Source organism: Pogoniulus pusillus, chromosome 27, assembly GCF_015220805.1.
Source record: "Pogoniulus pusillus isolate bPogPus1 chromosome 27, bPogPus1.pri, whole genome shotgun sequence".
In the NCBI taxonomy this organism is placed as follows: domain Eukaryota; kingdom Metazoa; phylum Chordata; class Aves; order Piciformes; family Lybiidae; genus Pogoniulus; species Pogoniulus pusillus.
The window spans coordinates 7,365,768-7,389,099 of record NC_087290.1 but is presented as its reverse complement, the minus strand read 5'-3'; the positions used below and the strand labels follow the sequence as shown (position 1 = coordinate 7,389,099).

The window sequence follows — 23,332 nt, the reverse complement described above, 5'->3', positions numbered from 1 at the left end:
TACAGCCACGGCCACTGCATGGTTCACTGTGACTTTAACAACTCCATCTGGCAAACCCCAGATTTTGGAAGCCACCAGGAAGCACTTGGGGAAAAGGGAGGGAGTTCCAAGCCACTTGGCTTCTCAGCAAAGGGCAGGCTTCAGGGAGAGGGCAAAAATATGAGCCAGGGCAGCTCTAGAAGGAAACCTGCAAATTAACTTGAGGCAATTTCAGGAAGGTCCCTGGAGCAAATGAAACCTCAAATTCCCAGTGGCAAGCAAAGCTGCACTCCCCAAGCTGAAAGCACCGAGCAGGGAGCAGGGGTGGGCAGCAGACAGGAACACGGTGGGGCTCAGGAGGGACTGGTGTGACCTGTGAGAGTTCACCGAGGTGGAAGGGATTTCCTCCTTGCTTTACTGAGCCATGGGGAGTTCCCTGCCGTGGGTCACCGCAAGGCCATGGAGAAAGGCTGGTGCTGGCACATGGGAACTGCTCTTGCCCTGCACGGTGCTCCCTGATGCTGAGGCACTGGCCTGCTGCTCTTTACAGCTGCAGGAGCATCAGCTCTGTTCCCAGTTTCCCTCAACTAGCACAGACACACAGACACATATATTAAGTGACCTCACTCGCAGAGATCCACTGCAGGCTGTGCAGTGAGTGAACTTGCTCTAAATCTCCGTGGCACTGCAGCAGGAGCAGGGAGGGGCATCCATAGAGCATCCCAGTTGGGTGCGTCGACCCACACACTTCAGCCCTGCCTCCAGCCCTCTCCGAGGTTGCATCCGATCCCAGCAATATGGGATGAGCTTCATGAAGGACCAGCCCTAGCGAGCCTCTCCGGAGTGGTTCCCCTCCAGCTGGGATGGAGGGAATTGCCTTGTGGATGGTGGGAATGCACTGAAGGTGCTGCTGAAGAACTGCAGGGTATCAAAGGTGCTGCCTCCACTAACCCCTCCATCCTGAGAGGGTAGGAAGGGACTTTTTGAGCAGGGAACAGCAACTGCTTTGAAGACTATGAAGGGATCTTATTGATGTTTACAAATATCTGAAGGGTGAGTGTCAAGAAGGAGGAGCCTGTCTATTTTCAGGGGTGCCCTGTGATAGGCAATGGACACAAACTGGAACCCAGAAGTTCCACCTCAACATGATGAAAAACTTCTTTCCTGTGAGGGTGCTGGAGCCCTGGAGCAGGCTGCTCAGAGAGGCTGTGGAGTCTCTTTCTATAGAGTCTTTCAAAACCTGCCTGAAAGTGTTCCTGTGTGCCCTGTCCTAGGTGAACTTGCTATGGCAGGGGACTTGGACTCGATGCTCTCCAGAGGTCCCTTCCAACCACTACCTTTCTACGAGTCTATGATTCCCTGGAGAACTAGGCAGGAGTCAGCCCCTTGCTTCACTGTGTCCCATGAGTGCCTTCATCACCCTCCTGGATCATCTGGAGAGGCAGACAACCCCCTCCTCTCCTCCTGGGCTATATTTAACCTCCTCCAGTGCTGCACTTTACACCACACTGGAAACATCCTCCTGCAGCTCTGTTACTCTCCTGTGAGCTGCCAGGCTGGCCCGTGTGGACCATGCCGATGAAGAAGGAAGAGAGGTTCAGTGCCTTCCATGAACCCTCTGAGAGCTCTGTGAGCAGCTTTTAAACTGTTTCAGCCCTGACTCCTGTTAAAAGAAAGGGAAATTGGGCTAAAACATCTCAGAAATGTGACCTTTTGTAGTTCCAGGCAGCTCACCGTGGTTGGTCAGGTGGTGCTCTGGAAGACTTTGTCTTTTATTGTTTTTACATCCCCTGCTTCTGTTTGAGCACATCTCTGCCTGAGCTGATGCTTGGGGCAAGACAGAGCAGAAAAGCCCAGGTCACTCTGCTTCATGAAGCATTTACATCTCTCTCAGAGGTCTCTCTGCCTGTTGCCCCCCACCCCTCCACTGCTCATTTCACCAGGTCTAAAAATACTCTGCAGCCTTTTAAACCCTCTTCCCCTGCAGCCGCCTCCCCCCTGCATGACTAATAATATCTCTTGCTCCCTCTTGATCTCTCCGTGTTTCCCAAGACTTCCCTGAGGGAAGGAACCCAGCAGGAGTCACGCTCTCAAACCACCCCTTGGAATCACAGTCTCTTAAATTCATTTTCCTGAGGAATGCCTTTTTTGTCCAGCTGCTCCACGGCAGGGGCAGTTTAAAGTTACACCCATCCCATCCCATCCCCCCTCAGAGCAGCTCTCTTAGCTCACAACATACTAGTCCTACTCTATGGCTTACTGCAAGATGCTGCTGGAGCATCTTTCTGATCCAAGATCTCCAGGATGATAGAACCACAGAATTGTTTTGGTTGGGAAAGACCTCTAAGATCATTCAGTCCAACAATCAACCTAACACACCACCATGGCCATTACACCATGTCCCCAGGTTTCATGTCCACACACTTCCTGAGCACCTCCAGGGATGGTGACTCCACCACCTCCCTGGGCAGCCTGTTCCAATGCCCAACCACTCTTGTAGGAAAGAAATTGTTCCTAATCTCCAACCTAAACCTCTCCTGGCACAATCTCAGGCCATTTCTTCTCCTCTGTCACCTGATACTAAAAAGAAGAGCTCAACCCCCACCTCACTGCAACCTCCTTTCAGGGAACTCCTGAAAGCAATGAGGTCTCCCCTCAGCCTCTTCTCCTCCAGACTGAACAACCCCAGTTCCCTCAGCCACTCCTCGTAAGACTTATTCTCCAGACCCTCCACCAGCATTTGCTGCTCTTCTTTGCTTGGGGTTTTCAGCACAGTAGGTATAGAGCAGGAGAGCAGGTTCCTTGGGAAACCCACTGAGGCACCTAGAAAACCATTTATTTTTGATTTTGCAGGTGCCAGCTCTCTTCAGCATCTCTCCAGCTCTGGAACACTTGCCTGGAGGATGTGCCTTGGAGGACTCACTAGGCTGGGTTTAGTTTCTGATCCTCAGAGCCAGGTGAGCATTGCTGGCTGCATGAGGAGGTTTGCTTTTGAGAAGAAGGGAGCAAAGGCTGGGCACTGAGGTGCGTTTGTAGCAGTGTGACTTAGAGGGAAATCCCACCTCACCACCACCCCTGGTGGGAATGTTTGCTTTGTTTCCTGCTGAGCTGGGAGTTCAGAGCAGTGTAACACAGGACAGCTTTCTCTGACCCACTGAACCGCTCCTTCCAAAACAGAGCTGAGCCCTGCCCTGGGCAACCTCCCTGCAAGTAGCACTGGGTATGTACAACACTGGAACAGGTTGCCCAAGGGAGGTAGTTGAGGCCTCATCCCTGGAGATATCCAAGGGGAGGCTCAACAAGGCTCTGAGCAACCTGATCTAGTTGAGGATGCTCCTGCTTACTACAGAGGGGGTTGGACTAGATGACCTTTGGAGGTCCCTTCCAACTCAACTCATTCCATGACTCTATGATCCCAAATAACTCCACAGGTTATTCAGATACACAGAGAGAGCAGCCACACTGGCAGGAGCTGAAGGTGTGACTAGAATCATAGAATCAACCAGGTTGGAAGAGACCTCCAAGATCATCCAGTCCAACCTAGCACCCAGCCCTATTCAGTCAATTAGACCATGGCACTAAGTGCCTCAGCCTCAGCCAGGCTTTGCTTCAACACCTCCAAGGACAGTGACTCCACCACCTCCCTGGGCAGCCCATTCCAATGCCAATCACTCTCTCTGCCAACAACTTCCTCCTAACATCCAGCCTAGACCTCACTCAAACACCACAATATGGCCAAAAGCCCTCTGGGCTGATCCTACACCACTGCCATGCTCAGAAGGGATCTAGCAATGACCAACCTTCAGAAAACCCTTCAGAAACCACTGCTGGTGTCAAAAAATAATCCCCCAAACTGTCACAGCCTTGGTGACCTGGCTGCTTTTCAGTACCCAGTCTGCACTCAGAAAGAAGGGAGATTTAAAGGGTGTTTGGGTGCTCCAAGACTTCTGGCAAGCCTCCTGCCCACCCCAGCAGACTAATGCCCAAATAAATACCTTTGCAAATCTTGATTTAGGGGAAAATATCCGCTCCTGAGCACTGCTTAAAAAGCTCAAGGCCATTTCCAAATCCTTGTAATGCTGCAGTTTCCTGGGCATGTGAAAGCGAGAGGAAAAAGCAGATCAGCCTGAAGCGGGCACGGGTCCAGGGCTGGCGGCTGCACCAAAGGCTTGTGCCGGCACGCAGCAGGCAGTGGGCAGCTGCTGAGGGGGTATTTCAGTGGGTACTGAGCTCCCACAGCTCCTCAGCACAGGCTAGACCAGCATGGGGACCTAGAGAGAGTGCTGCCCTTCCACATCACCCCAAGCAGAAGATAAATGAAGGGTTCCTGGAGTACAAAACCAGCAATGCCTGTGGGGCTGCTGGGTGAAGGTGGCACCGCTGCCAGCCCGAGGCCAGGGTGCGGGCAGGGAACCCAGCTGCACTATCATAGAATCATAGGAACACCCAGGTTGGAAGAGACCTCCAAGCTCATCCAGCCCAACCTATCACCCAATCAACCAGACCATGGTCCTAAGTGCCTCATCCAGTCTTTGCTTGAACCCCTCCAGGGACAGCGACTGCACCGCCTCCCTGGGCAGCCCATTCCAGTGGCAAATGTCTCCTGCCTTTGCAGGAAGCACTTTGTTGTGCTGTCAATATAGAGATTTTCTTTAGAACACCCCCCCAGGAGCTGGGGTCCGTGCTGCTGTTATGGATTGGTTGCTATTTTTAGCTCCCTGTTCAATCTCTGGCTATTGGAGCCACAGCCACTGCACGAGCCCTGCGCAGCGTGGGTCACACAGGGCTGGGCCAAGGTTAGCAGGAGCCCAGAGAGCAGCTCCACAGAGCCTGGGAGATTAAAAATGCAAGAGGGAAAGACAGACATGGGAGAAGCTGCATTGTCCTCACTCACTGCTTCAGCCTTCTGTTGACAATGTAAGGAGCCAGAAAGATCCTCCCAGCCAATCCGGGGCAGAAGAAACTCCTGTTCAGGCACTGGAATGAGCTGCTCAAGGAGGTGGTTGAGTCACTAATCCTGGATGTGTTTAAGGGTTGTTTGGATGAGGCTCTGGCCAACCTGGTCTAGGGGAGGGTGTGAACAGGGGCAGGGGAGCTGGAACTAGATGATCCTTGTGGTCCCTTCCAACCCTGACTGATTCTGTGATTCTGTGGATGAGGAGCTTAGAAATATGGTTTAAGGTGAATCTTGTAGAGTAGGGTTGTAGGTTGGACTTGGTTATCCTGAGGGTCTCTTCCAACATGAATGTTTCTGTGATTCTGTAATTCTGTTCTGCAGGTGGTGTGGAAGGGTAGGACAACCTGGCCCTGGACACCAAGCTGAACAGTGCAGGCATGGCTGGCACCCAGAGGGACCTGGACAAGCTGGAGGATCGAGTCCATGTGAACCACATGAAGATCAACCAGACTAAGTGCAACATCCTCCACTTATAGAATGAGTTGGGTTGGAAGTGACCTCCAAAGGTCATCCAGCCCAATCCCCTCTGCAGTAAGCAGGGGCATCCTCAACTAGATCAGGTTGTCCTGAGTCCTGCTGAGCCTCACTTTGAATATCTTCAGGGATGCCCTTGGGTCAGGGCAACCCTCGGTACCAGCATCCCCCATGCATCATGGGGGATGGATGGAGGGATGGAAGGATGGACGGAGGGATGGAGAGAAAGCAGTCCTGCTGAGAAGGAATAGGGAATCCTGGTGGATGGAAAATGGGATATAAGCTGCCAGTGAGAAAAGCAAGCCCCCTCACTTTGGTTGTCTCCAAACCTCTGCCTTAGGTGATCTTCAAGTTGCCCCATCAAAGGAACAATTTTAACTATCTGCTTTTGTGTGTCCCCTGAACTGAGGATCTGTGGACCCAGTGGCAATGTCAGATACTTGACACCAGCTCAGTGCCCACCCAGGACCTGCACACCCACCACCCAGGACCTTCTCACACCTGCTGAGCTTTACTTCCATGCAAACCTAAAGGGTGAGGAAAGAAGGGGCCTTGTGGAAGCTCCTGGCAGATTTACACCTTGGCACCTATGAACCCTGAGTGCTACAACTTGATAACTTTCACATCATGAGGAACAAACTCCTGAGAAACGAAACCACCTGATGCAATAGCTTGGGAAATACCACAGCAAATCTTTCCCCGTGGCCAGACCCCACCCTAGGGGCCAGATGCTGCCAGACCCCTGCCCGCAGCCAGCAGAGCAGGTCTGGAGGGAAGCAGAGGGCTGAGGACACGGAGCCTGCCTCTGGCTAACGGGCAGCAGCAGAAGTATTTATAGGAAATAGGCAACATACTTGCAGCCCCGGGCGAGTTTCCAGCTCCGAGGATGTTCGCACTCCGGCACCACGGGGTTGCAGGGAGAGGTCGGAGCAAAGCGGGCGGTGTCTGCTCGCAGCAACACCGCCTCCTCCTCCCGGAGCGCCGGCAGCTCTCTCCGCTTTCTGTGGTGCCACAGGTCGCTTCTCAGCTCTCTCACCCCCCCCAGTCTCACAGAATCACACAGAGTCACCACGGTTGGAAATCAAATCACCACTAAGATCATCAAGCGTAACCATCATCTAACTCCAGCAGGGCCACTATGACACCAGATCCTGGAGCACCGCATGAAGATGGCTGTGACATACATCCAGGGATGGTGATTCCAGTTTGTGAGAACTCTTTTTAGCTAGAAGTTTTTCCTAGTGTTCAACCTAAACCTCCTCTGAAGGGACTTGAGGCCATTTCCTCTTGTCCTCTCAGCTGTGATTTGTGGGAGAGACCAACACCCACCTCTGTACAAGGGCAGAGCCTTCTCTTCTCCAGACTAACCAGCTCCAGTTCCCTGCACTGCTCCTCACAAGACCTGTTCTCTCCAGACCCTTCACCACCTTTGTTGCCCTTCTCTGGACACACTCCAGCACCTCAATGTCTCTCTTACACTGTGGTGCCCAAAACTGAACCCAGTACTCAAGGTATGGCCTCAGCAGCACCGAGTGCAGTGGGGCAATCATCTCTCTAGTCCTGCTGGCCATGCTCGGCCACTGAGACCTTTGTTCACCTCCCCATCTCCTGGAGAACTGCTTCCCAGAGCACTGGCATGTTATGGGCTCCCAGGTGCTGCAGGCTTGCAGCCTGTGCTCTTGCCAATGGGCACTGGGTTCTTCTCCTGCCCACCAGAACCAGCAGGAGTTCTTCTCCAGGATTGAATAACCTCAACTTTGTCTGAGCCAGCCCTCACAGCAGAGGTAGGACCTAACTCAGATGTGACTAAGATTGCACAGGAGCAGGCTGGAGCTCTCCCCTTGGCATCTTCCAGAAGTCAGAAACAAGTGTCCAGCTTCACTAAACCACAGCTGCAGTTCCCAAACCCTGGTCACCATCAGACCTCCCCAGTGCCCATGATGCTGCTGGCTGCAGCCAGAGCTCAGGGTCTCTGCTCCCCACGTAGAGGACTGGACAGAGGAGGAAGCAGAGATGTTCTCTGATGGGTGCATAACTGGAAAAGAAGCTGCTCCCATCCTGGGAAGTGAGTGTAAGCTTTCCTCGTGCTCTTTGAAGAGTACCAGCAGGCCATGCTCCCCACGTTCCACACCTCTCCTGTGTCTGGATGCTCCTCACTGCAGGTGATGCTCCACACAAGCAGCTCTGTGACTTGGCCAGGCTGCAAGCGTCTGGCAGGCTGCCTGCTCGCTGGGTGTGGAAGGCGCCTGGGGAGCAGGCAGAGCTGGAGCAGGAATCTCTGCTGGGACACAGGGTGGAGCCCGAGGTGGAAAAAAACCCCAGTGTATAAAGGAAACTGTGTTCCATGTGTTATTGCTGCCTGTCTGACGCTTCCTGACGGGAGAATCACAAGCATGATTCCGTGCTAGAGCCTGCAAAATCCCTTCCCGAGATCCAAATATTAGTTTTTACTCATTTTCCTTGTTCAAACCCAAACACTGCTGGCTGCACTTCCTGCCAGCACACCCTTGGGCTTACCCAGCCCAAGGAGAAAGGGTTGCACTGCCCTGCTCCTGCCTCTCTGCTGTGGCTGGAGGTGGGGGTTTGTGGGGGTCGGTGAAGAGGACTGATAAGAGGAAACAGCCTCTTGAGTTTTGCACCAGAGGAGGTTTAGGTTGGACACCAGGAAGTTTTCTTTCCCCAGATGGGTTGTCAGGCTCTGGAACCTGCTGCCCAGGGAAGCGGTGGAGCCCTCATCCCTGGAGGAGTTTAGAAGCTTGTGTAGAGGTGGTGCTGAGGAAGATGGATTGGTGCTGACCTGGCAGTGCTGGGGTAACAGTTGGACTTGATTGTAAATGTCTCTTTCAACCAAAATGAGTCTATGAGCCTAGCTCCAGGTGTGGAAAACACACCTGTGCCTCCTGGCAGGGCAGGGAACATGGATGAGAGGCTAGGAACAGAGAAGCAGCCCCACTGGGAGCCCTTCTGGGGGCAGGAGATGTCCCTGTGCTGGGAGCCACTGGTGCTTGGCAGCTCACCCACATGTGATGCCACAGGGACAGGAGCTGGGCTCAGGGAAGCTGCACCCACCACCCCACTCCCCACTTCCTCCAGCCCCACAAGCAGGATGATGCATCCTGAAGCACAAGATAGAGTTGTGGAGGATGCAGTGCTTGTCCCCATGGCCACACGGGACAGGAGAGCCCTGGACACAGCCCTGCCGGCCCACCACAGCCTCAGCCCAGTGCAGGACAGGGAGGCAGGGCAGCTGAAGGGCTCTGCACCCTGCCAGAGCTAAGGAGGGCAGAGAGCAGCCTATTTCCACCTTGGTTCAGGAAAGCAGAGGCTATAATCTGAGAGGGAAACCTCTGCTCTCACAGGCAAATCACAGCATCTGGAGCGTGTGCGATGCTGTCACTGCCAACCACCTACTGCCTGCCCCATGCTGGGCTTGCAGCACTGGCAGAGGGGCACACAGGCCACCAAAAACGTGAGGTATCAGCTCTGAGACCCCTGCTATGCGCTCACAGCACCAACAGCTGAGCTGGAAGTGGAGCACAAGCTCTTCTCAACCCATTAGTTACCCCTATCTGATGCAGCCCTCACATCAACAAAGCAGCCACACGCAGCAACTCCAGCCTGCTCGCCCAGAGTTTTCCAAGTACTTCAAACCAAACAGCCTACTAAAGAGATGGATTTTCTCCAGGTGAGTCCCATTCCCAGCAGGCATCAATGTCACAGTGCATCTGGCTGAGGCAGTCCTGCTGCCTGCAAGATGCTCACACAGACATGGCACTGCAGAGACCAGCTTAAAACTGGCAGGCAGGAACCTGAAACAGTCCTCATATGATAAAAGCTCTTGGAGGGGGAGACTGCAGACATGGAATGTCTGTAAATGGTATCCAGGTGTTAGGAGATTAGTGGAGAAGTCTAGAGGTGATGTAGTCAATCATTCCCCTCACCACTGGGAGATGCAGACCCACTGGGTTGCCCGTGGATGCCTCTACCAGCCCTCAGGCAGTGGCAGGGCAGCTGTGCCCATGTCTCTGCCCTGGGTTTGCATTTCAGCCAAAATCCTAGCTGGTTTAAAGGGGTTGAAACCCACAGGTTTGGTCAAATTAACCATCCTCTGCTTTTTGCCCCCATTTACTCACAGTCATGCAGCAGAGGCAGCCTCACGTCCCTCCCAGTGGGCCGAAACCATGGAATGTTCTGTCTGAGCTCCATGCTCACCACCCAGCAGCTCCAGCAAATACCTGATCATTTATCCACCTCCCTCCCCACCCCAGACATTATTAATTCTGCAGTTTCAGCCAAGCCTGCTGGCACACAGGGAGCTCTTCTGCCAAAGCAGCCACACCAAGGTGTGAAATCTGGGAGTCAGGAAAAACACAGGCAGGGGTGAGAGACCTCATTCCCTGGGAAAGCCATCTCATGGAGGCTCAACAGCTGACGAGAGAGAACTGGGAATGAGGCAAAGGAGAAAGAAGACCCAGTCTGAGTGGAAAAAATGCAGGCCATGGTTCCCAGCTAGGCACTTGCAGCAGTGGGACTCTTCAAACTTAGACATCTCAGCTGAAAAAACAGTAAAAGTGGAATGCAGAGGCAGAGAGCAGCCCTATTTCTAGCTGTGACTCCTCCCTGTGTGCTTGGCCTCCCAGACGACTCCAAAACTCAAGGCACTTCTTTCCAAGCTATAAAAAGCACTGGAGCAGGACTGCAATCGCCAGGAAGACAAACAAGAGGGGAGTGTGTCCTCCTGTTGGGCCAAGAGCATCTCACCAGGACAGAGGTGAAGCCAGGAGATGGTCTTTGCTCAACCCAGCTCCTCAGCTAATGTCTGAGATGCTCACAAGGAGGGTCTGCTGGAGAAGGTCCAGCAGAGGGCTACAAGGATGATTAAGGGACTGGAGCACTGCCTGGTGAGGAGAGGCTGAGGGACCTGGGGCTGTTTAGCCTGGAGAAGGCTGAGAGGGGAGTTAATAAATGTTTATAAACATCCAAGGGCTGGGGGTCAGGAGGGGGGGGACAGGCTCTGCTCACTGCTCCCTGGGATAGAACAAGGAGCAATGGGTGTAAGCTGCAGTACAGGAGGTTCCACCTCAACACAAGGGGGAACTTCTTTACTGTAAGGGTGACAAAGCACTGTGACAGGCTGCCCAGAGAGGTTGTGGAGTCTCCTTCTTTGGAGACTTTCAAGGCCTGTCTGGATGTGTTCTGTGCTAGATTGTATGGTCCTGCTCTGGCCAAGGGGTTGGACCTTCCAACCCCTGACATCCTGTGATCCTGTGTGATCCTGTGAGGGTGGGTTGTGGGGCACAGCAGAAACTCCAGGCTGGATGCCACCCACCAAGACACGGGCTGCGTTGTGACCCGAGTCATCCTACCACCTCTCCCACCCTGTGCAAAGAGGAACAGCGAAGGTCCAGCTCCGAGCCCTGTTGCGTGTGACCCTCCAGCCAGCACAATCCTGGGTCACTGAAGCAAGGAGATGCTCTGTGCTTAATGGGCAGGCACAGACACTTCCAGGGACATCTCTGCCCTGTACCATGGTGAGCAGAGCTGTGTCCTGGGACTACAGAGAGGAATGAACTGCATCAAAATGTAGCTCCCTTTTCCCAGCCAAGCTGCTAGAAGAGTTAAAAGCCTTGCCTGACACCCACTCTGCATGCCCCAGCAGGAAAGCATGGACCACAGAAGTTCCAGGTAAGAGAAGGGATTTTGTAACCCAGCAAACTCAGAAATGCCTTCCTCTGCCCTCTCCAGACAAGTATTTACCTCCACAGCAAACCTTGCTGACTCTGGGAACATTTCATTCCCGTCTGTGAAGTGCACAACACCTCTCTGGCTGGGGAAACACAAGGTCTCCACCAGGTCATGGTCTGGGAACGGTTCCACCAGAAGAGATGACTTCTTCAATGACCTCACTGACTTACTTCATCACTCCTGGTGCAGCCAGAAGATCGTGGACACAGAAGGCAGAGTCCTGCACTGCCTCCATTTCAGCACTGCCCTAAGACCTTGGAACATCTTCACGCATCACTAATCAGTGACTGTCATTGTGAGCAGCCCTGAGGCTTGTGGAGCTGGACTGGTTTCCCACAAGGTGCCCCACAAGGGGACTGGTGTCTCTAAAGGGGCAACTACAGGCAGCATGCACAGTGCATGCAGTAAGTGGCTCAGGAGGAAAGGGACAACCACAATGCCCACACACTGGCCAGCAAGGGCCAGCAGCAGTGTGACCTGGTGCCAAGCCCCCCCAGACGCAGCAATGCTGAGGGGCACTTGAGTCAGTGGCTTGTAGAGCCTGCATCTAGTCCACGAGCAGTGACCTTCACCAGCGGCAGGTTGGGGACCTGAGGGCCACATCTTGCTTGTGTAGAAGACACAAATTGCTCTTTGCAACCATATCCAGAGCCTTCCCATGTCCAGACACCCGATCCCAGAGGAGCACTGCTTGGTGGAAGCTGTTATCTCAGGGGACACATCACCAGGTCAATGAAGACTCCTACTGAGGTATCACAGTATCACAGTATCATCAGGGTTGGAAGAGACCTCACAGATCATCAGGTCCAACCCTTTACCACAGAGCTCAAGGCCAGACCATGGCACCAAGTGCCACGTCCAACCTTGCCTTGAAGTGCCCCAGGGACGGCGACTCCACCACCTCCCCGGGCAGCCCATTCCAGTGTCCAGGTCTCAGCATTCAACCCATCATCTGTTTTCTCAGGAGGAAGAGGGACAATTTCTGGGTGTCCCTTATGTCCTAGCACAAACACTTTACCACCCTATTTGTGCCTACAGATCCCTGTTCTCCTGTTCAGTTCCTTGTGGACACAACTGGGAAACACAACTTTCCAGGCAGCACCTGCTAAGCAAAATGAAAAGCGATGCTGCAGACTCTCCAGAGAGCACTGAGCTGCTTGTGTGCCACAAAAGAGACAAATGGTAACAATAAAGAGGGAGCTTGCAGCCTGGCCCTGCTGAGAGAAGCCTCTTCTCCCAAAGGGTCCCTTTGTTTGCTGCAGTGTGACCCCTTCCTGCATGGTAAACATTGGCTGCATCCTCCTCGGCCAAGGGGCTCTGCTGCTAGATGCTTGGCAAAGTGGTGAGCACAGTGGGAAGCTGAGTGGTGAACACCAGAGCATGGGAGACACCTGAGGATCAGAAACCCAGCTGCCAACTGCCTCTGCTGGGGCATCTGAGGCAGCAGGACCTGAAGAGTCAGCCAGGAAGGACATAGGCTGATGCTGTTAAATTGGGATTCACAGCAATTACAGCAAGCTGGCTACCAGTCAGGCTAGGTAAAAACAGCATGGAAAACTGGGAGAGCCCTGGGATAAAGTACCCACAGCTTCAGCAGTCTGCTCTGCAAGCCTGCTTAGCAGAGTTTTGCTAGTTTACTTAACAGCCAAGAGGGGAAGAATCTTCACCTCAAGTCTGAAAGGATGGCAGACATCTGGGCAACTCAAGCCAACCTCACACCCCAAGTTTCATGATGAAGCCACAAAACCAGCCTGGTCACCTCATTATGAGCTGCATGAAGCTCCCTCACTGAGCTCTGGTGCTCACTAACACAGCTTTTGCAGCCACCATGCTGATGCTTTCTGTGCTGGTGGGAACAGAGAATGCAATGGAGTCTGCTTGTCCAGCCACCAAAGCAGCACAGCTGGTGAGGGCAGGACAGGAAGCCATCAGCAAGCATGCACCAAGCCCCACGGAAGGGTAGAGGCTCCAAGATACTGATGAACATGACCACCTCACAGCCTGCAGGGGGCCGGGACCATCTGGGAGCATCTCTGAAGATGTTGGAAGCCAGGGACAGGGCCACATCCTGCAGTAGTCACAAGATCAAACCCAGCCTCGTGGTGCAACACCAACCACGACCATCACCAACCTACACCACATGGATGTGAGACTTGTCAAGCTGCTGAAATGTCCCATCAAAGAAGGGACTAAAATTGTGTGCTTCCAGGAGACAGCTCTGTGCGCTCACCTGAATGAGGGTGGGGTTAGGCTGGACTTAGAGAAGGAATGCTGTACCCTGAGGGTGGTGAGACACTAGTGCAAGCTGCTCAGGGAAACTGTGGATGCCCCATTCCTGGAATTGCTCAAGGCCAGGTTGGATGAGGCTTTGAGCAACCTGGTCTAGCGGGAGATGTCCCTGTCCATGGCAGGGGGTTGGAACTGGATGATCTTTGAAAGTCATCTCCAACCAAACCCATCCTGTGACTCCATGACAAAATATTACATGTATCACAGTATCACAGTATTATCAGGGTTGGAAGAGACCTCACAGATCATCAAGTCCAACCCTTTACCACAGAGCTCAAGGCCAGACCATGGCACCAAGTGCCACGTCCAACCTTGCCTTGAACTGCCCCAGGGACAGCGACTCCACCACCTCCCCGGGCAGCCCATTCCAGTGTCCAATGACTCTCTCAGGGAAGAACTTTCTCCTCACCTCCAGCCTAAATTTCCCCTGGTGCAGCCTGAGGCTGTGTCCTCTCGTTCTGGTGCTGGCCACCTGAGAGAAGAGAGCAACCTCCCCCTGGCCACAACCACCCCTCAGGTAGCTGTAGACAGCAATAAGGTCACCCCTGAGCCTCCTCTTCTCCAGGCTAACCAATCCCAGCTCCCTCAGCCTCTCCTCGTAGGGCTGTGCTCAAGGCCTCTCCCCAGCCTCGTCGCCCTTCTCTGGACACACTCAAGCATCTCAATGTCCCTCCTAAACTGGGGGGCCCAGAACTGAACCCAGTACTCAAGGTGTGGTCTAAGCAGTGCAGAGTACAGGGGCAGAATGACCTCCCTGCTCCTGCTGACCACACCATTGCTGATGCATATGTCTCCATATGCCTTTGAGCAAGGAACTTCACCTTCTGCATGTGGACCAGGGATCAAGCAGCTTCCCCGGCAATTAGCAGGGAACAGCAAACAATGTGTAATCAGCCTGGCCGTGGGCAGGGACTCGCACATCCGGGCTAAACTCCCAGCTGCGCTGCTGGCTTCTGCTGCCACCCGGGGAACAGCCTGTCCCCAGGAAGTCTTCTCACTTGGTGACTGTGCAAAACAAAGCAGCCAAGCTGGAGGCAGAGATGAAGGCCAGGATTTGGCCCTTCCTCCAGCCCTTGTGCTGCTCTGAGACCTTCTGCTTGCTGGCCCTATCTCCTAGCTGTCCCAGCGTGGGTCAGCCTTGGGGGATGGTGGAGCAGGACCAAATGCCCTTTAAGGACAGCGAGGTTTTAAGCTGATTCTCTGCACCCCGTGCCACAAGGCTGCCCATGAAGCCAGCCCTCCTGCCTGCCCTGGAGCAGTCCTCACCAGCCCTCGCAGCACTGCCTGCTGTGTGCTGATGATGTGCTTTTAAACACAATCATCAATACTCTTCATGAAATATTCATCAGTACTCTTCACTTGGGTGCTGAGGCTCGTGCCTCAGAGCTGGATGGTGCTAGAGCAGGCAATGCTCAGTCTGGCCTCACGATGCACCCATGGGATGATACCCTGCGAGTTGCAATGGGCATCTCCTCTCCATTCTTGGTTTCTCGATTTTCAGCCAAAATTGTCCCTCCTGCAGCTTCAGACCCTTCATTGTGGTCTGTCCAGAGGGTTTTTCGCCCGTGGAAGAACAAAGCTGACACAAGTCACCCCCTCCTTGTGACAGGCACCCACATCCTCCCTGCCCTTCCCTGGACTCGAGGGTCACTGCCAGCGTTGGCAGATGTACCACACTCACTCCAGAGTCCTCTGATGGGGAGTTTGGTAAAAATAACCTTCCTGCCTGGCTGCTTCTCCCCAGCTTTGGAGAGTTGTGCTGAATTTCAGAGGACAAGACCCTTTGTGCTCCTTAGGGATACCCTTGGTGGTGAACCCTCTCCTAACTGCAGGGCCACCAAATTACAACCACCCTGGCTCCCCTCTGTGTTGCAGTGACCAGATTTTAAAGAGCCTCTTGCAACCATCAGGGCAGCAAGTGCTGAGCCAGGTGCCAAGGGTTTTTTTTTGGGGCAGCAATGTGCCCCAACATCTTCACCTTCCCATTCAGCCTCTGGAGTGATTTGGGGCAAGCTCACTCCCTCCATGTCACTTGGTGGTCCAAAAGGATCACATTCCTGTCTGGAGCTTGCCCCCTGGAGCCAGTAGCAGAGGTCTCTCCACTTCCAGCACCAAACCTATTTATCCTCCCGAGGCTCAGCTGCTTCTGCAGCCCATCACACATTAAATAGTTCTGCATATATGAAGAAAAAGAAGAAAAACCAAACCATCACCAACCCCCTCCATCCCAGATTGCAGTAAAGAGAAAAGCAGCCCCTAATCCAGTGAAAGACAAACTATTTTATTTCCTTGGGGATGGGAATAAGTTCCTAAGAGGGGACTTGCTGAAAAGAGATGAGATGAGTCATTACTTCACTGCTGAAGCTATATTCAACCCCAAGCACCTCTAATTCCCATTAGAAGACAGGAGACCTAAAGCACAGAGGGGTTCACAGAGCACAGGAGCTCATTTTCCTGGAGATGAAAGAGCCATGAATTAGTCCCCTCTATCACCTACTCCCCCAGGAGAGGCTCAGCTGCCTTCAGCCCTCGCTCCCCGCAGCCAGGAGCTATTTTTTCCTGTTCTTGCTAGTGTCAATATGTTTCTTTAAATATCTTTTTTGGAGAGGCTATATATATATAGCCCCACTCTGGTGCTTTGAAAGGAGCCTCATTTCCTGTGTAAGAGCTGAAGTTCTTGGCAAAGCTGCTGGTGGCTGCAGCATCTGAACCACAAAAATTGGGTTGTTGGTTTTTTTTTTTCAGTAGTAAAATGGTATTTCCTCTGCTGACTGCAAGTTGTCCTGAGCTGGGTCTGGTCTGAAACCCACAGGGGCTGCTGTGATGGCAGAGGTGGTGCCATATTCCCAATCATGTAAACGAGGAGGCAAAAAGGATTAATCACATTAACAGCATTCCTTGGGCTGCGACAATGCCCGAAGGTGGCACAGCCCAAGGCAGGGACCAGGATGGGCACCAAGCTGCTTCCAACCTGCCTTTGGCTGTGAAAAACCTTGGTTCCTGCATCAAAAGGATTTGCTAACCAATGCTGGGGGAAGGGAATAAAAACCCCAGCAATCTCATTGGGGCTGACATCATTTTGTGCCCGAGAGGCTTTTTCTCCTTCTGCATGGTCTCTACATGCCTGGCTTTAGAGAAGGCTCTTCCAGGAGCACAGCAGGAAAGAAAACAGCTTTCCAGCCCCTGTGAAAGCATGGTGGGGACCTTAAAAACCTTTCTGAGCAGATGAAGCATCGGCTGCCTTCAGTGTGCTGCATCTCCCTGCTGGGAAGCCTGGAGCTGTAGGGTTTGACACCATGTCAGGGACCTCTTATGATAGGAGCAGTGATGCAGACACATCAGCAATCACCTTCTGCTGCAAATATGTCTTTCCAGGGTAATTTCTGAGTCATAAATTGCTTTTAGTGCTGGTACAGCAGCAAGACACAGTCCTGAGGACACAGCATGCACACGTGCAAGAGAAGGTGGTGGCCATGGGCAACCCAAGGAGTCCATGGTTCTCGTGGTTCTCTTTGCTATTCAGAGGCTTTCTCAGGATGAAAAACCCACCCAACCAAACACAAAACAGTCAAAGAAGATGAAGTGCAAGGGGGTTTGATACTATCTGGAAGATCTGTAAACAAGAAGGGTCTTCTTCCAACACACCACTACCAGGGCAGATCACCCACAGGACTGTCCACAGTGGACAAGCACACAGGGATCCTGGTGGGCACGAAGCCTTGGTACAAGGCAGCACCACACCTCCTGGCACAAAGCCCCAGCAGAGCTCTGGGGGGAGAAGCATGAAGGTTCTGTCCTCCTGCACAACCCCAGGCACCTTCTCCCCCAGTGCTGTGTGGATGTGCTTGTCACTGGACACAGCACCACCACCAGAACTGGCAGCCCATCTTCATGATGAGGCATGGTTGGGGCATCAGAATGACACTGAGGATGAGGGTAAACACAGCAGAGTTGTGCTGTGGTCTTTGCAGCCCAGAAGACAATATGCAGTGATAATATGCTGCTAAGCCATGGGGGCAGGAAGGAGGACCTGAGCTCAGCACACATCCTGCTGGGACTCCAAGGACACTTCCTCCATTTGTCCCTCTCCAGTGCTTGGTTCCAAAAAGAGGGAAGGGGTTGGTGCAGGAGCAGCTGAGTGGATTCATGCTAGGTCAGGAAGGAGACCTTGCCACACATTCAGCTTTCCAGGCACCAGTTGGCACCACCTCCACCACAGTGGCCTTGTTTGCCACATCCCTGCTGGGAATGAAGATAAATCCCCCCTGACAATCTGAAACATGAGTGAAGAAGCAGCACAGCTTGGCAATTCACTCCCATGTGTATCCTCAATGCCCCCCAGAAATTCAGTGTCCTTCTGACTCTGTTTTCAACTGCAAGACCTTGGCTTATTCCACTCTGGTTGGTCTTTGCCAAACCAGCCAAGTGAGTCAGTTCAGAACAAGATTTGCTCCTTGGCACCATCATGACACAATGACCTCCACTGAAGGACCACTGCAGTGAGGACGAGGGGAGGGAGACCTAAGGAGGAAAGATCCCAACGCAGCAACCTAAAAGAGGAGGTTGTCAGACCTCCCCTGCAGAGCTCTGACACCAGGCATGCCAGGAGAATGTGCATGCCCAGGAGAACTTGCAGGGAGCATGGCTGCCAGACTCAGGTACCATGAGAAATCCATGCATCTCAACACATGGCAGCACTTTCATTTGGGTGGTTTTTTTCCTCCTCCCTTGATGATCTTTGGTCTTTCCAATGATTTACTCTGCTGAGGTTGAGGCAATGAGCAGTGTTGAACCACAGCAAGTGAAATAGCAGCAAAAGGAGACAGTCATTGCAACACCTGTCCCTTCCATGGCAGTGATGCATCCTGTGCATGCCTGCAGGGCAGCAGAATTCTACTCTACCCTACCTCTATCCTGCCCTGGTGAGACCTCATCTTGAGTACTGCATTCAGTTTTGGGCTCCCCAGTTTAAGAGGTACAGGAATCTGCTGGAGAGGGTCCAGTGGAGGCTATGAGGATGATTAGGGGACTGGAGCACTGCCTGATGAGGAGAGGCTGAGGGAAGAAATATATGAGAGATGGGGGTCAGGAGGGGGGGGACAGGCTCTGCTCACTGCTCCCTGGGATAGGACAAGGAACAATGGATGGAAGCTGCAGCACAGAAGGTTCCACCTCAACACAAGGGAGAACTTCTTTACTGTAAGGGTCCCAGAGCACTGGCACAGGCTGCCCAGAGAGGCTGTGGAGTCTTCTTCTCTGGAGACTTTCAAGGCCTGCCTGGGTGTGTTCCTCTGTGACCTGAGCTAAATTGTATGGTCCTGCTCTGGCCAAGGGGGTTGGACTCGATGATCTCTTTGGGTGCCTTCCAACCCCTGACATCCTGTGATCTGCAGGATCTGGTGTCTCTATTGCTCACCTTCCCATGAAAACTATCAGCATTGATGGGAAAAGGTAAGGGGAGCCCTTGGGTGTGTGTCCAAACAAGGCAGCTTAATCTCTGTGGTCCTCACTGAGCAGCTCTTGCCCAGCAGACAGCAAGGATGTGGGCAGCACAGTGGCAGGGACATCCTGTTACAGCAAGTCCTCAGGTTTCTCCCATTTGCATCACTAGGAAAACTGAGACACTTGTCCAACCATGGGAGAAGGAAAGAGGCCATCAGGAAATTTATTCCCAGCTATCCCCATGCCAACAGATCTTGCCAGAGCAGAACCATGGTGCAATGTCACAACCACCACGAAAGCATCCCACCGCCAGAGTTGTCCATCAGCATGTGAATGTCCCTCTCCCAGAGCACACCACCACCACCCAAAAAGCAGCCAAACACCAGAATATCCCACCACCACCACCACCAGACCTCCCCACTGCTGAGGTGTCCCACCACCACCACCACCAGACCTCCCCACTGCTGGGGTGTCCCACCACCACCACCACCAGACCTCCCCACTGCTGGGGTGTCCCACCACCACCACCAGACCTTTGCAGGCTGCTCTTGTTTATCCAAATTGAGTCTCAGACTACATAAATTGGGTGATGCTAAACCCCAGCAGGTGTCACTCAGGCTCATCAAAGGCCCATTTGGTCACACTTTCTAGCTCTTTGGGTTCTTCCAGCCCAGACAAGCAGGTTTGGAGCTGAGGAGGGAATGAGCCTGTACATGCAGAAATGGGGGGGAATCTTTATTTTAAAAACCATTGAGCAGATGAAACTTTTCTTAAGCAACTTAAAACAAAAAAACCTCCAAGAACAGAACCTTCAACCCACAATTTCTATTAAAAAACCTCAGAAAGAAGAAGTTTGACCAATGTGTGGAAGATCTGAAGGGTGCCTGGCAAGTTCCCTAAACTGGAAAGAAAATGAGAATTATGCAAAAAAAAAAAAAAAAAAAAAAAGAGAAAGGAAATTGCAGGGAGCTGAACAGAGAGAACAAAAGAGCCAGGCAAAGACTGAGCTTCTACAAACACAGGCTGGTCATTTGCCTGCAAGTTGGGCAAGGAAGATCAAACTCAGCGAGCAGCGTGAGGCTCACTGTGCCGGGTGCCACCTGTGCTGCCCCTCCAGCTGACCTTGCTGCCCTCTCCTCTCCAGTTGTGCCCTTCCTGGGGAGCAGGGGCTCTCAGGAAGCACATTGGAGCTACAGGGGTCCCATGGGGTGGCTGGCTGATACAAAGGAGGAGCCAAGCAATTGCTTGTGCAAACTAATGCAGGTTCTACCTTCAGCGCTGTAAATAATTGATTGTGGGAGTAACCTGAGCAAGGGAGGTAAGAAGACTCCCTGTACATAATCAACCTTAAATCCTAAGGTTTCCCTTTCTGCATAAAACCCCCTCAGAGCTCATCCTTGGCCTTCATTTTCATCACCCTGCCGCCACCCACGTGCTGTTCCCACTCTGGTCTCACTCAGGTCCTTGTTCCCCCTTGCACTTCTCCCAGAGAAGCTGATCCTCCTGGTCACCACCTCTGCCTTTCTGCCTGTTTCTCTTCCTCTCCCTTAGTGGGTCAGGACAGTATCACTTCGCCTTTAGTTTCCATCCTGGGACACAGAACAGAGGAGAGCTGTCCCCAGCTCCTCCTGCCACCATCCACCCATCTTCACTCTCTCTGTGGCTTATCTTGGCTGTTTCCTTTCCCCAAATCAGCAATTCCTTCTCACAAAGCACCACTGCTGCCTCACAAACTGCCAGCACCTTCCTCTCTGCACAGAACATGGGACTGTCACTGAAAACACAGGTGAAAGGCTGAAAGGTCCCATCCAGACATTCTAGATGCTGCTGAGGAACAAACTACGTCTGTTTTTCAACAGAGTGCTTCCTCCTTCCAAACGCCACCCGCATGCCAGATGTCCCCAAGCGGCATGGGAGGTCCCTGGGGGGTTGCACCCAACGAGGTGACAGATCTCCCCTGCCACAGAGCCATGTCACGTCCCTTTCAGCCAACAGAGGCAGAGGCTGACTTGTTCTGAGGGTGCCTCTGAGAAAAGGAAGCAAGATGGAGCCCAGGGTGGAGACAGCACTGGCCTAGGCACAATGCCCAGCTCTGGCTGGAGTTGAGGCCAAATCCCATCAGCAAATCCAAGACAGCCAGCCAGTGTCCTCCAGCTAGAGACGTCTTTGCCACCAGCCCTGTGACCAAGGCCAAAGCGATTCCCCAGTCCCTTGGCAGTGGCCCCAGCTGGGATGGCCGTGGCAGGAGAGGACTGGGCACCCAGGTGTGCTGCCCACCAGGCTCCTGTCTCACTGCCCTGCAGAGGAAAGGCTCAAGCCACAGCCTGGAGGGGGCCCAGGCAAGCCGCATGAGAACCTCATGTGGACCCCAAACCTTTCCCGCCATAGCCACCTACTGCCCCCGGGTAGGGTGGAGCCAGGAAAGTCCCCACCCCCTCACACGGGTTCCACCTATCAGCGCTGCCCTGCCCACTGGAGCCAACCCATCTCACCTGAGCCAGCCCCGCCCACCTCGCATGAGCTCCAGCCACAGAACAAGCCCCGCCCACTCGTGCAACAGCAGCCAATCGGACGCCTCGGCACACCCTCTCCCGCCAGAACTCACCTGGACGGCTCCACCTCCCGCCCAAGCCCCGCCCGCCCGCACGGCCCCGGCCCCGGCCCCTACCGCGCACGGCAGCACCTGCGGGCCAGACCCGCCCCGAGGCCCCGCCCCGTACCTGGGCACGCTCGAAGCTCTCCCGCTCCGCCTCCAGGCCGCCGCCGCCCGCCCGCCGGCTCAGCACCTTGGGCAGCGGGTTGGACACCTGCTTCATGGAGCTGCTGACGCGGTCCATGGTCCCGCCGCTCCCGCCACCACTCCAGCCCCGCCGCGCCTCGCTCTCGCCACCGCTGCGCTCCGGCGCCGGTGTTTGCTGGACCTAGCGCCATTGGCCCGCCCACCTGCCACTCACGCGTGGACACGCCTCCCTGACTCCGCCTATAAGCCATTAACTTCTCCCGCCCCGCCCCCACACTCTCATTGGCTATTCGCACTGCCATTCGAGATGGGTCCCCGCAGAGACAGACTCCCTGCCGGCTTAGACGGCCAGCTCACATGACAGCTGCCAAGCTTACTGGTCCGGCCGGACGCCAGTTAACTCCATATCCCGCCCCTCCGCGAATGCCCCGCCCCCAGGGCCCACTCTCTCTCAGCACCGCCTACCTCAGCATCGTGGTCACGCCTCCGTCTAATCGTCCTCTGCTGATTGGCCTATGCCCTGCTAATCACACCCCGCTGCCACGCCCCGCGCCTCGCCTGTGCGCGCCGTGGCGCCCCCTGGTGGGGATGGGGAACTGGGCGGCTGGGGTGGGGGCTCAGGGCGGGTTACGGAGCCGGTCGAACCGCGGTCCCAGATAGGAAGGGCTTTGTTGTGCCCGCCCTGCTCCGAGGCTAAGCGTTTCGCTGGGGTCTCGAAGGACCCAGTGCCAAAAGGCTTTAAGCTGCAGCCTCAGCTGACCCGGGTGTGCAGGTCCGGGGAGGGTCCCACGGGCCCGGGCGTGCGGCCTGCGCAGGTGTCGGTGCGCTGAGGCCCCGCTGCGGGCTGCCGGACTGGCCTGGCCCCAGAGCGGGCTGCGGCATCTGCAATCCCCCCGCAGCTTGGCCCGGAACAGAAACAGGCCGTGGGGGAGCACGGAGGCCTTCGGCCCTGTGGGCTCCCAGGCCGGGGGGTTAGGGAGCGCCCTGGGTGTGCGGGTCTCCGCTTCATCGTCTCCCCCAGCCCCGTCTCTCGCAGGCGCAGGGCCGCCTCGGAGCGCTGCGCGGGGGCTGAGCTGAGCGCCGCGCCCGCTGTCCCGCTGAGCGGCACTTGTCAGGCTTTGCTTAGCATATGGGCTGGATTCAGAGCCTCACAGCCCTGCCTGGGGACAGGGAGGAGGTGGGGGGAAGACATCCCTGAGCTGGCAGCGTGGATGAGGTGACCAGCAGCCTGCAGCAAAGTTGTGTGGGCCTTTTTGTGTCATCCAAACTGGATGGGGAGCTCTTGAAGAAGTGTGCACCTGGCAGGCACGACTGGCAGGGCAGGGCAGGGCAAGGAAGAGAGGCCATGCCTCTGGTAGTGTTGGCCAAGGGGTAAGGAATCATAGAATCATAGAATCAACCAGGTTGGAAGAGACCTCCAAGATCATCCAGTCCAACCTAGCACCCAGCCCAATCCAGTCAACTAGACCATGGCACTAAGTGCCTCAGCCAGGCTTTGCTTGAACACCTCCAGGGAAGCACCCAGGTGTCTGAAAAACAAGGAGAGAGAAGCAGGAGAGGGTTTTTGCTTCCTTGAGCTGCTGCTGGATTGACGTCTGAGATGCTGTTTTCTTCATAACATGACCCAGGCTCACATCTTTGATCCCTTCACTCATCAGAGGCTTGTGCCGGGGTCTGACCTCTGCCTTCCCTCAGCGTGGTGAAGT

General features: G+C 54.2%; 1 protein-coding gene across 1 annotated transcript in view; it reads right to left on the bottom strand.

The window, feature by feature from the left end:
* Positions 1-21,808, bottom strand: part of HIP1 (huntingtin interacting protein 1) — a 50,636-nt gene extending 28,828 nt beyond the window's left edge. Inside the window, exon 1 of the mRNA XM_064166150.1 lies at positions 21,607-21,808. Coding sequence (XP_064022220.1) covers positions 21,607-21,723 — 117 coding nt within the window. The 5' untranslated portion in view covers positions 21,724-21,808. The remainder of the gene's footprint in view (positions 1-21,606) is intronic.
* Positions 21,809-23,332: the final 1,524 nt, after the last annotated feature.